The following is a 12,372-nucleotide window of genomic DNA, read 5'->3' on the forward strand; positions in this document are numbered from 1 at the left end:
TCACAAAATACTATATGAGGTACCTACCTCTTGAATTGCCTGCCAAAATTCTAAAATTTCAAAATCAAAGATGACATTTTACTCAGCAAAGCTTATGATTTTAGTAATATTGTATCATTATACTTATATATCATAACCAGGAGTGAATAACAAAAGCACTGAACTTTATATTTTATATGTTATTACTCTTATTCTCTTGGAAAGGAAATGCATGTTTGTTTTCAAACTGTAGAAGACAGGATTTGCAAAGTTTCCCTGATGTAGATATTAGAAAAATACAGAGAGAAATAACATTTAAACAGATAGAAACTGGCAGGTTTTTTTTAACCCCTTTTTCCCCCTAGACTGCAATATCTAGAATGTTCTACATATCAGGAACTTAAAAATACTTATGAAATTAGAGTATTTATCTATTATTTTATTCTTGTTCTTTTTTTAAAAAAATCATTAAAAATACTAAGAAATTAGGATTTGGTTTAAAGAATTTACTAACAAAGTCAGAAATTATATAGGTGATAGCTATCTTCCCCTAGAAAATGGCAAGTAAAAAGTAGTTGCTTTTCTATGATGATGTATGTCTACTCACGTTTTTGATTAAAGTCAGTGCATTACTGGTTTCTCCTCAGATATTTTGATACTGCTGTCTATGTAACACTTATTTCAACCAAAGATCCTTAAGACTATGTCAGATAATTTCAAAGCTCAGTCTTAAAACTTGAAGCACTACAGAAGGAAGTGGAGCTATCAATGGAAGACATACTGTTTTATGATACATGACAGACTAGAAGTATCATGTGTGGCATCCAGTCAAAGAGAACCATGTGTGGCATCCAGTCAAAGAGAAAGGTAAGCTGTTAGGCTTTTTTTTCCCCCTAAGAATAGCAGATTCCAAATATTTATATACATGCTGATAAAAAGGGTGGGTTTATGGTAGTCATGGACAAAGAAAGCAGTATCACAAAGTCTTTGTAAAGAAAGTGAAAAGTGGCTGAAAAATTAATGAAGACAAAAACAAAGAAGCAAATGTAGAAATAAATCAGAATAGAAGCTAATAAAGGCATTAATTGCTCTAGATGACAAACAGGTGCCTAAAAATGGAAACACCAACACAGGTTACATTTGACACAGGCATATGGACTTCACTTCTTGGTAGAAGAGTGATGATTTGTAAAGGCAGAGTGCAGAGACAAAAGTGTTTGTGTGCTGAGATTTCCTGGAATCTATACAGGGATCCCAATTTCCCTTCACATAAGTAGTGCCATTGATTAAGTAAGAAACAAAGGTTCCATTAAGACTTTTGGTGATTTAGATATGCTGGTGTGAATTTTTTCTGCCCTGTTTTAAATATTTATTTAGTCTGAAGAAGCAAAATGTAGCATCTTAAATCATCTTTTATATTTTGCTATATAATCCAGAATCATCTTTGGTTTAAAAAAAAAAAGGAGGTGCCAGTCTCTTCCTAGACTTACACCCCCCCAAAAAAAAGTCACGTAAATAGCAACATTATTTAAGTTTCTTTTTAATAAAAAGTTATATATATACATATATATATTTCTTTAACTGTCTGAAACAAGGTATTTTTAAAAGCATCATTTAATGACGTACTTGGTTTTCTAGAATTTCACATAAAAACTTGAGAATGACAAGTTCTGTAATTATATGCCACAATCAAAAATGTCAAATATTATCTTAGATAAGAAGATGCTTAAATGTACTAAAATTTATTGCTTAAAAAAAAGCATCAGTCCAACAATCTATTTTTATCACTTACTCAAGGTAACATTATTAATTGTGATTACTATTACAACAGTGACAATTTTATCTTGCTATTTTCTTCTTTGAAATTTTTCAGTATTAAAATATATTATTAAAGAACATGTGAGCCGAAATTACATCTGAAAATTGACATTACAGTCCTAGGAAACTACATTTTTTTCTCAAATTTTAAGTAGAAATTTTAATTCTAATGGACTTATTCAAAATAGTCAGTATTTACTATATCTTGGCCACCACAATCAGCATCACACAAAATAATCTGGAATTGAACATAATGAGTGTGAAATCTCACTTGTTAAATAAAACCCACTCCCATGATGTAATAAATGTGGAAAATATTTCCACTTAAAATTTTCTAAGTCAATCCTTACTACAGCAAATGAAATCTGAGTGAAAACTTATGGAGAATAAATTCATTTTTATTCTCTTGATGATTTTTCCATAGGCAACAGTGATGAAAAATTAAAATATAAGAGTTTTGAAACTTTATTTTTAAGCTGGGGTACGTACGTGTTGCCATGTTCAGTGCCAACATTTTGAAATGAAATTAGATATGCATAGCACAGCTATATACAACTAGTAATTTCAAGCCCTGTAAATACTATGAAGTTATTTATTAGAAATTACATTAGATATTTCTTACATAATATTTTACAGTACTTATATAAAATATTTAAGATTTAATATGTTTTGTATAAGTTGTGGTTCATTGTGACTAAACTTTCCATTTCTAAAAGGCAGCAAAGCCAAAAAGGGTTTTGCATGAGATGAGAACTATATATTTTACAATTCCATATGACTGTACCAACTACTGTTATGTCTTCAGGAATTATCCTTTTCCTACCAGAATATCTAAACAACTGAAGTGTACAAGTTTAATATACAGAGACTATAAGTTGTACAATGTTACTTACACTGTACATATTGTTCCCCAACAACATAAACTTTTCATAGTTTGGTTCTATTAACAGGTCAAAAACAGAAATAAAATAATTTTTCTGTAGAGGCATTCCTTTCTCTTCTTGCCAACTTTAAACAAGTATACAGTACATCTAGTATCTAAAATCTCTGTCACTTATAAAACAGATGGCTATGTGGTCCAATTCCTATGTACTGGACTCTGTCATAACCCACACCTCATGATTATGACCTGCACAAGATCTGAAAAAAAAAATCTTCGTTTTTGTCACTTGCTACCATTTTTTTTCTCTTTCTCACTCTTAAATATAAGTTCCAAAACTGAATATACTTTCCACTGTCATCTGTAGTCAATTTGATGGCAGAATTTTAAGCAAGAAGAAAAAAAATTTTTTTCTAAATTTTAATAAGACAAACCAACAAAACTATTTTCTGGTGTTGATTGTCTTATTAGCCCAACTTGTAACATCACATATTCTGTGTGTACTGTAGTTTCTTATTCTAGGGGACACTAATTAGTTTTAAATGGTGTTAAATACCATCCCTGCAGTTGCAAGTGCTTCTCTGGGATTTTTACCAGAGAAAAGAACTCCTGTAATTTAAAACCACTTTGTTTTCTCCAGTCGCAGCTGTTAGTGTAACACTGACCTATAGTAATCATAAAAGATTTCTCATTGCTCTCTCTCAGCTATTCGTTTGCATTTATTTTCTAACATACCTGTTCCCCTTGTATCACTGCTCTATAATTCCCATTTCCCAAACTGCTTCCAGCAGTGAAAATGGATTTAACTTGTTAAGTCATCCTCCTTCCCTCCCCCAACCATTTACAAAGCCTTGGCTACCCTTAAAGGAAATTCTGTAACAACGTGTCAATTTTACATTGGCCACAAAGACAACTTCTGTTTGGGGAGGGGGAGGAAAAGGGGACTGGAGCTTGGCTGTCCCTTTCCACAGACAAGGATCTTTGTAGCAAACAGAAAACATTTCCTGAATTTAAAAAAAAAAAAAATCAACACACTCTCTGGTTGCCGGGTTGGAGAACTAGAAGGAATATGTATCAGCTGTCTTCACAGGAAAAAGGGATCCATCCATTAACCTTCCAAACAGGAAAGTTATTCTCTCAAAATATGCCAGCATTCTTGCATTATTAAGAGTAATCCACATTCTCAAATTCTCTAAGATTGGGTGAATGCTACAAATCATTCTGGTACTATCTCTTTTTCTTCTGCATTTCCATTGAACTATATTTTTTTCCACCTAGCTCATCTCAGATAAGCTTCTTCTCCTTTCTTCCTGCATATCAACAGGGGACCCAGAAGATAAGAGCAAAAAGGAAGGATATCAGGTCTTACAAGATCAGCATGTGTTTTAATTCCACCCTCTCCTCCTAAGCACACTTAAACTTCAGTGCTTGAAGAAGAGAGCTTCTTACAGTGGTGGTTTTTTGACCCAAGAAAGAACTAACAGGTGGGATTTATTGAGCAAAGCTACATAAACAATAGCCAGGAATTTGTGAGGGAGGGGGCACTCCTTTCAACCTATGGTAGTTAAATACTGGGTCAAAACAAACTTAATGCTGATTTTGTGTCCAAATAGTTCACACCTGGAGAAGAAGGAAGGGCAGTAGAAGGGAGGGTGAAAAAGAGGCAAAGGAGTGAGGAATCCATTTCACAGGTGTCTTGCATTAGTGTGGTTATTGTGTGCAAGAACCTGCTGGTCTCCTCCAAGGATAAGAGCCTGTAAAAATTCACCCTCTCTCCTTCCACCAACCTCCAGTGTAAGCTGGCTTCTCTTTTTAAGTTTCACCTATTTAAATGACTCTAGTTGGAAGGCATGTTGGTGAGAGCTAACCCTCACTGCCAAAAAGAAAAAAAAAGAAAACCTCTAGCCCAGGAGACTTATCAGTGAAGATCACAGGTCAAATGACTTCAAAAATACCAAAGAAGCAAAGATTAGGCCCCTGTTCTGAACAACAACCTTGAAATTCCAGCCTCCATCCACTGTTCCCTCCTTCCTCACCCCTCCCCCACTCCACTGAGCACTTACCTTCTTTGGGTGGTCTCTTGGCCTCTCTGGTAAGATTGCAGACCTGGGTTGTTTGCAGCTCCTGGGTCAGGCAGCCTTCTGTCTGCTCATTCAGGGGTAACACCACGTTATTTAACAAAATCAGTGACTGGTCGTCGATACCCCACTCTCCCAAATGTTGAGGGCAGGTGCATTTTGTATACATGATCCCACATGATTCTGTTCTCCCATTTTCTGATTTTAAGCAGCTCTCCAGCCAAGTGCATAATACATGGCAACCAAACTGGCTTGGGCTCACCTTGTTCAATACCAAAAACTCAAAGAAAGATTTCTGATCTTCTTCCCCTTTTTTCTGTAATCCTGGGAAATCCGTTGGAAATACCCGACGAATTTGAATAAAATTTTTATCATATTGTAGAAAAACAAAAGCATTCCTGGTATCACAGAGTTGCATAATAGAATGGTTCTTTCTTAAAAGATCCTTTATTTTTTCATGGGAAAAATGATCAAATTGATAAGCCAGGAGGGAAAAGTTAGAGCAGCTAAGGTCCTTTTTGGAAAACTTCAGGTAAATGCTATATTTGGTTGGATCTGGATTTTCCAGCGTCCAAGTGCAGTTTGTAAAGTTTTTGGGAAACATTTCACTTACAGAATATGATCCATAAATGACTCCCTTCACCAAAGTTGAACACCAAAAGTCTTGGGCAGCATTAAATCCAAACATAACCAGGAGATAGGTGGAAAATATATAAATCAGCAGGTTACGAACAGCCTTCATCCTATGTCATTTGGCCTGTAAAAATGGCAATGAAAATAAAATGCAAGTAGGTGTCTATGCGCATTGGAAAAAGAAACTCCTTCCAATATTACAGCCAGCTGTTTTCAAGATTTCAGTTTAAAAAAAAAAAGCCCTCTTAAAAGAAGGGCAGGTAATTTTTTTATTCTATAATGATGTAAAATTATCTGTTGCTGTGTGAACAGCGCCCTCACGTGGTGACTCACGATGATCAAATTCTCTATATTCAATTTAAAATATTTAATAGATTATAAGGATTCTTTAATTTATCTACCAGAGTTTTCTCCAAGTATGTTACAATTACATTTTTAAAGATAATGAAAATTTTAACATCACGGTCTATGTGTTGATAGAAATATTATTTTTAAGCAACCCATACAACCTTTTCTCTCAGTCTTCTGCCTGCAGTAAACATCAACAGACAAAATCTAATGTGATAATCTGGTAACATCTGCTGTCACATTATGAGTTTATCTTAAATTTAAAAAGTAATTATGATAAATGATTGGCAGTTTTAAAAGTATACATGATGATTTCTTGAAGATGAAACATCATCTTCCAGATGCCCCTACTGGTCTTTGCGGAAACCACCATGTATGGATGAGAAATTCCTGTGCAAAAACACTGGAATTCATATGGGTTAAAATAATATTAAAACCATCATCTGAGAAACAGCATAGATGGGTAGGTACCTTGGGAAGGCTTGTTCTATATCACCACTGAGAACCAGAATTTAAGGCAGTCATTTCGATGTGACATGCCCTCTTGAGATTCATAAAGTGGATCACTGTATTAGTATCCAAAGGCTATGTCAGTGTAAAATCCCAGAAACACAGTGATTGAGCCAGCCTGTCTTTTGAAAAAATCTATAGCAATGCTATTTTATCTAGAATTACCTACTGTGATTTAAATTTTTCACATAAAATAAAAGGCACTAGTATTTCCTTTCCTAGCAGATTTCAATTATTAAATTGATCCCTTTTCCAGCAACAGTTTCAAAGCTCTTCTTTAGTTCCCTCTTTTTATAAAACCCTGGCCTTGCTTAATAGAGTAATCCTTAGTTATATTTACCTCTGTAAGTTGTTATCCAATAATAACTTGAATTTATTTTCAGCTTTAACCTTTAGGAAGTTTATTTCTCACAATATATGACACCGATTTTTTGTTTAGTCTTTGAGCTGAGAAAGTGATGCCAAGTTAATCTTAAAAGTCTTTAGGCTGCAGTCTCTTCCACTGTTCTGTAAACAGAGACAGACATACAGACATAGGTCATTAAGAGTTTTGATGTCTCTCCCTGGGGTCCTCTATGAGCCAAAGAACAAAACCCTCTTCCTTCCCATTGCATAACACACCAACGCATGCACACAAAATCCAGTAACCAAGATCCTCAAGATCTGTATTTTCCAGATCAGAATTCAAATTCTATATCTCAAAATAGACAGAAAACACCCTAACTCTAGATCTCTACAGAGCAGCAGTTTAAACAACACCAGAATTACTGTGACGATCAAGTGCTGGATTTGAAAGGCGTTTTCTTCATGAAAAAAGAAGAAAGAAAAAAAAAGCCAAAAAGCATTTAAAGGTTTAGAGAGAGAAAGTTGTGGGAAATTCTAGAAATATATATATATATTTTTTTTTTTTTTTCTTCATGCTGGGGCACTTTGCAGGCAATGCAGGTCTACGCAGTGTTCTTCAGGATAGAGTGTAGGCGTTGAGAACCAATGTGACAATAAGTGTCTAAATTAAGAATTCCACCCATGAAAGGGGGCTTCATTTTATAACTGGTAAATCAAAAAGAGGTCGTATGTCTTTTCCTAATGAAAGCTGGGACTTTTGCTTCCTTTTATTTGAAGGTGTATGTCTGTCTGCATTGCTGTGCCTATCAACGATTAGAGTGAGGAAATAGCTCCTATTTCATTTTCATGCCCGCTCAAAAAAAAAAAAAAACCTCAAAATGATGGTGTTTATTTTACTCATTAAGCTTTGGTGTATGGAGTCTTGTTTTGTTCTAAATAATCGAAAATGAATCACTGAACTCAGTCGTGTCTCCCCCACCCCCCACCCCCACTGCAGGGCCAGTCAAACAATTGTATTTCCCTCTTTAAGACAGAAGGTGGGGGAGGGATGTTTAAGGGCTGGTCACCTAGATCTCAAGGATGCTATATTTATTTATTCGTCTCCTGCTGCGAAGCAAACCGGCGTTTAGTTTAGCTATTCTCAAAAATGATTTTCTGGGTGACACTTTAGTTTAGTCGAACATAGACGGCGCCATCACTCCATTGAATTTTTCCCCCAACAGAAGACCCACTGCTTCCCCGTAACATCCTTTTAACCTAAAATTTCCCCCCATAAAATTACCCCAATCATACACAGCCCTCAGATTTTCTCGGTCTGTCTGGCTCTTTCTTCAGACCCAAGAAAATCTCTTGAAAACCAGACTTCTCTAACTTTTCAATTGCGGCGTTTAAGTAAATGCAGACAGATTTGCTCTCAACCCCTCTGTCAGCCAGCAACAGCCTTGCTTGCCTTTCCTTGTCCTCCTCTGCAAACAACTAACCGAAAGCTCCTCTGTGGCGACCCCTGGCAGAGAGAAGGTGACCCCAGGACCCCTTTCCTTACCTTCCACTCCGAAAGCTCAGGGAGGTTCTTGCTCTAAGACACCAGCACAGGCACGCGTCCCAGCAACAGTGACGGAGAGACTCCCCTTCGGTCCCAATCACCGTTGCCCATTTCCCCGGCTCAGCTTCAAAAATCAGGATTTATTATGATTTTTTTAAATGCACACATAAGAGAAGCAAAAGATGATGTGGAGGGGGTTATCAGAGAGAGGAGGGGGAGAGAGGAAAATCCCCCAGGACCCCAGAGCCTGATGCTGTGTCCAACTGAATGCAAGCTCCAAAAGGGTTGGGGTGGGAGGGAAGAGTCCCCGAAAAGACTCTTAGGAAGGGGAAAAAAATGCAAGTGGCTAAAGAGGGAGGATTTTTTTTTTTTTAACCGGGTCTACCCTTCCAACAAACCGATTAGTCAAGAAGCAAAGAAAGCGCAGGGACGAGAAGTGGCCGGTGGCGGCAGCGGCTGCTAAGGCAGATTTGTTGGGGCGGTGGGATTATTACTGGAGTATTCGTGGTCGAATCGGAAGGCTCAAGCTTATGCTTTCTCCTCTTTCCGTTTTCCTCCCTCCTCCTCCTTCTCCTCCTCCGCCCCCCCAGGTACTGATGGGCGGTCGGCGGCTATGGAGAGGGGAAAAAAATCCTTGGCTGGTGATGTCGGAAAGCTGTTTGAATGCCCAGCGAGGAGGGAGACGCGAGAGGGAGCGAGATAGTAAAGCTCTGTCTCGGCTGTGAGCGTTGGCGCGCGGCGCTCGCTCGCCTCCGGGTCGTGTGCACGAGAAGGGGTGCGCGCGCCCGAGGCACGCGCCCGCATGCAGGTCTCCCGCGTGCTCGCGGGCGCGAGCGTATCCCCCGGAGCGGGGCTCCCAGCGGCAGCTCCAGTGCGGTCCTGCTGGAGGCCGGCCCGGAGCTTGAGGCGCGCGGCGCGTGCGTGGCGCCTTCCAGAAGTTCTGCCTCCCGAGGGCGCGGGTGGGCGAGAAAGAAGGCGAGGGGAAAGCAGTGGAGCGGGAGGGGGTGTCGCGGGAGGGGGTGTCGGGGGGGGGAGGAGGAGGCCCGGCGGGAGGGCGGGAATGAGACGGGCCGTTAGGGGGGCTCTGCAGAGCTCCTGCCAGGGCGGCGGTGCCCCTGCGCGTCACTGCTACTCAAAACCAAGCACGTCCAGAAAGCGGTATTTTCTGCGTCTGGGAGGTGTTTGCATCCTCAGTTCCCACCGCCGGGACTGGCGGCGGACAACTGTAAGAGCAACTCACTGGGAGGCATAGCTGAATGGGTGCAGAGGACGGGAAGGCGGCAGCGCTAAGGGGTGGGAAGTAAATAATGGACTTGATCGCCTTGCTTTCAGTGCGGACCTGTAGTAGCTGGCGAGCTGTCATGTCAGCAGGGAATGCGAGGGGATCGATCCAGTCCGCAGCGGAGCGGGCACGTAGCAGCTTAGGAACTGCTGCGCGTCTCCGGGTTGAACAATAGTGCTGTTTCCTAGCGAGGCTGCAATTATCATCTTATTTGTTCTGGTTAGATTCAGGCTTTGTCGGGACCGCGGTGCAGCGACCGAGGTTGGGCATCTTGCATTGCTTTCTGCATGGCAATGGGATTTGGTGGTGGGGTCTAAACTTTTTTGTTGTTGTTGTTTGTTTTCTTAATGTATCTGATGTTTTTTCAGGTTTCCATAGTAACAGGTTTGAGAGCATTGGTGGGAAGAAATTTGGGGAAAGGGGGAAAAGAAACTACCAGATTTCTGATTTCTCAGGGGAAAAAATGATAGGATTTCTACCACTCCCCACTTCTCTCCTCCCCTCCCTCTCTCTCCTCCATTCTTTATTATTAGTAGTATTATTTTTAATCTCCCGGACAGTTGGCTGACAAGTATTTGACGAGCTATCTTCAGATACAAACCGCAAAAGGTCATTCATCTACTGATTGTAAACGCAGTTGGTGGTTTGCAAAACAACTGCTAAAACAGTGTGGTGGTGTGGGAGGAGATCAGGCTAGGTAATTCATATAAAGTGCTTGAGTCTTCCTAAGAGTTAGTTTCTTGAGCAGCAGGTGAAGTTGAATAAAACAATTTTCCATCATTTTTTTTCTCTTCCTACTCTTTTTGCGTTATTTTTCCTCTTGTTCATCTTCCCTGGGGGCTATTGGATAGCCAACAGCATCATTTTAACAGAGGATTGTAGTGAAAACAGGAAAGTGTCTGTGATCCTTTATTCATGGAGTGGTTTGAATGTTAAAATTGGTCCTTCACTTCGTGGTACATATTTATAGGGTGAACTTTTTCTAGGCTTTCTCTCCTAGAACAAATATTTCAGAAGGGAAATTAAGTAAAGGAAACATTTAACCATTCCCCATCAAGCAGACTTTAACCATGCTCCAAAAAAAATCCAGTTTACTGAAAGTGCAGCCTAGGTTGAGTTTTGGTTTTGTGTCATTTTTGACCCACTACAATAGCGCTAGTCATTTAAAAGAAAAATATGGCTTATATCCATGATGCAATTCAAAGCACTATAGATTAAGCAAATACGTCTTTAAAGAAATGAACATTTAGCAATATAAAGAAAAAATATCTCATGTATTTTAACTTCCATGGAGACTGCTAACATATTTGATGGCATTTTGGTCAGTTCTATTATTTTGTGTGTGTCCCCCATAAAGTGATTAATGAAAACTGTTTTAAACCGAAAAAAAGGAGAATATTTTGTATAATCTACACTTGACAATGAGAATAAATAATTTGAGGCTACACTCTATTTCTATTCTGCATCTACTGCTCTTTCACATTATCCTTAAACTTTGTGGTTTCAGTGTTTCTTAGAAATTCTTAAAGCCAAGACACAGTGACATAAGTATAACATAAGTATAACATAAGGGATAATTTAAAAAATTAAAAAGCAAGCCTTACTTCCAGATGGGAGCCTCACTCCCAGGATCATTTATATTCAAGTAGGATACAGGGATGGGTCAGGGAGAAAGCCACCCTTAATAAAGCAGTTCACCCTTCACAGTGTTTCCCATAACCTTCATAAATTGCAGGCTACTGTGCCAGCCTGATGATGATCCTGCTGAGGTATATTTATAGCAGATGATTTGTGGATGATAAATATGCCAAGCAAGACACAATCTCTCATAACCCCAGGCTGGTCTGACTTCCTCAGGGGGTCATAATCTGAAATCACAAAGGAAACCATATATAGCAAATCTGGTCTCTGAACCCTGACAGTCCAAAGACAAACCAATGAAGAACACCTTGTTTCACTCCTGTACTATGTAACACATGGAAAGGACTGCTGACGTATTAACCCAGTGACGAAAAGAGAGCAGCAGTTTATGCACTGTAGGCTTCCTTTATCTTTCCTTACTTTTGAAATTGACCTGTGTTTCTGTTTATTTAATAAACTTTTAAATTCTCTTTTCAAATTATAATTACCACCCTGCATTGCATCTTTCAGAAATCTGTTTGCACATATCTGTATGTACTTATACAAACATATACATGTATGTACATAAGTGTACATCTATATAGTATATATTCATGTATTAAATTTGGTATTCATGGTGCCGGGTGGAGGTGCACCTGGTTGAGCACACTTGTTACAATGAACAAGGATCAAGGTTCAACCCCCTAGTCCCTACCTGCAGGGGTTAGTTAAGCTTTGCCAGTGGTGAAGCAGTGCTGCAGATATCTCTGTCTCTTCCCTCTCTATTTTTCCTCACTCTCTTGGTTTCTGGATGTCTCTATCTAATAAATAAAGATGATAATTTTTAATTTGTATTCATATATTTATTTCAGGGAATGGTTATCCCCATTGCATTATAGTTTTCTTCGGTAAAGAAAAACATCACCCCAAAACTGTCAAATTAATTATATTGTATGCTTTCACTTATTTTTCCTTGTTAACTTTCAAAAGACCTACTGCCCAATCACTCATAATATATAAAAATGCAGGTTGTATGGCATTTTATATTATACCAAGTGTGAAAGATAAGTCTTTTAAAATTTATTATTCCTATTTTTTATACATGTTATTAAGACTACTTCATAGAAATACAATTCCTGTCTTATTTATAGCTCTATTTTTATGTTGATTCATTTAGAGATAAATTTAGAGAAACTCTAATCCCCAGGATTATTGTTTTTAAATTAATATCACCATAAATCTGACTCAAATACAAGAATATGTTTCTGTATGTTTTCTCAGTTTTAGAAAGTATTTCTCTTCCCTTTTCCTCATAATCTTTTCTCCCTTGCTATAT

The 12,372-nt window shown here is 38.5% G+C and overlaps 2 protein-coding genes across 2 annotated transcripts in view; both read right to left on the reverse strand.

The window, feature by feature from the left end:
* ADGRB3 (adhesion G protein-coupled receptor B3) overlaps positions 1-5,497 on the reverse strand; it is a 923,209-nt gene extending 917,712 nt beyond the window's left edge. The window contains exon 1 of the mRNA XM_060189990.1: positions 4,741-5,497. Coding sequence (XP_060045973.1) covers positions 4,741-5,497 — 757 coding nt within the window. The remainder of the gene's footprint in view (positions 1-4,740) is intronic.
* Positions 5,498-8,167: 2,670 nt separating this feature from the next.
* Positions 8,168-8,245, reverse strand: LOC132538104 (uncharacterized). The gene has a single exon (XM_060189994.1). It carries the CDS (start codon positions 8,243-8,245, stop codon positions 8,168-8,170), a length of 78 nt encoding a protein of 25 aa, XP_060045977.1.
* Between the last annotated feature and the right edge of the window lie 4,127 nt (positions 8,246-12,372).

The sequence above is a fragment of the Erinaceus europaeus genome, chromosome 4 (genome assembly GCF_950295315.1).
Source record: "Erinaceus europaeus chromosome 4, mEriEur2.1, whole genome shotgun sequence".
NCBI lineage: Eukaryota > Metazoa > Chordata > Mammalia > Eulipotyphla > Erinaceidae > Erinaceus > Erinaceus europaeus.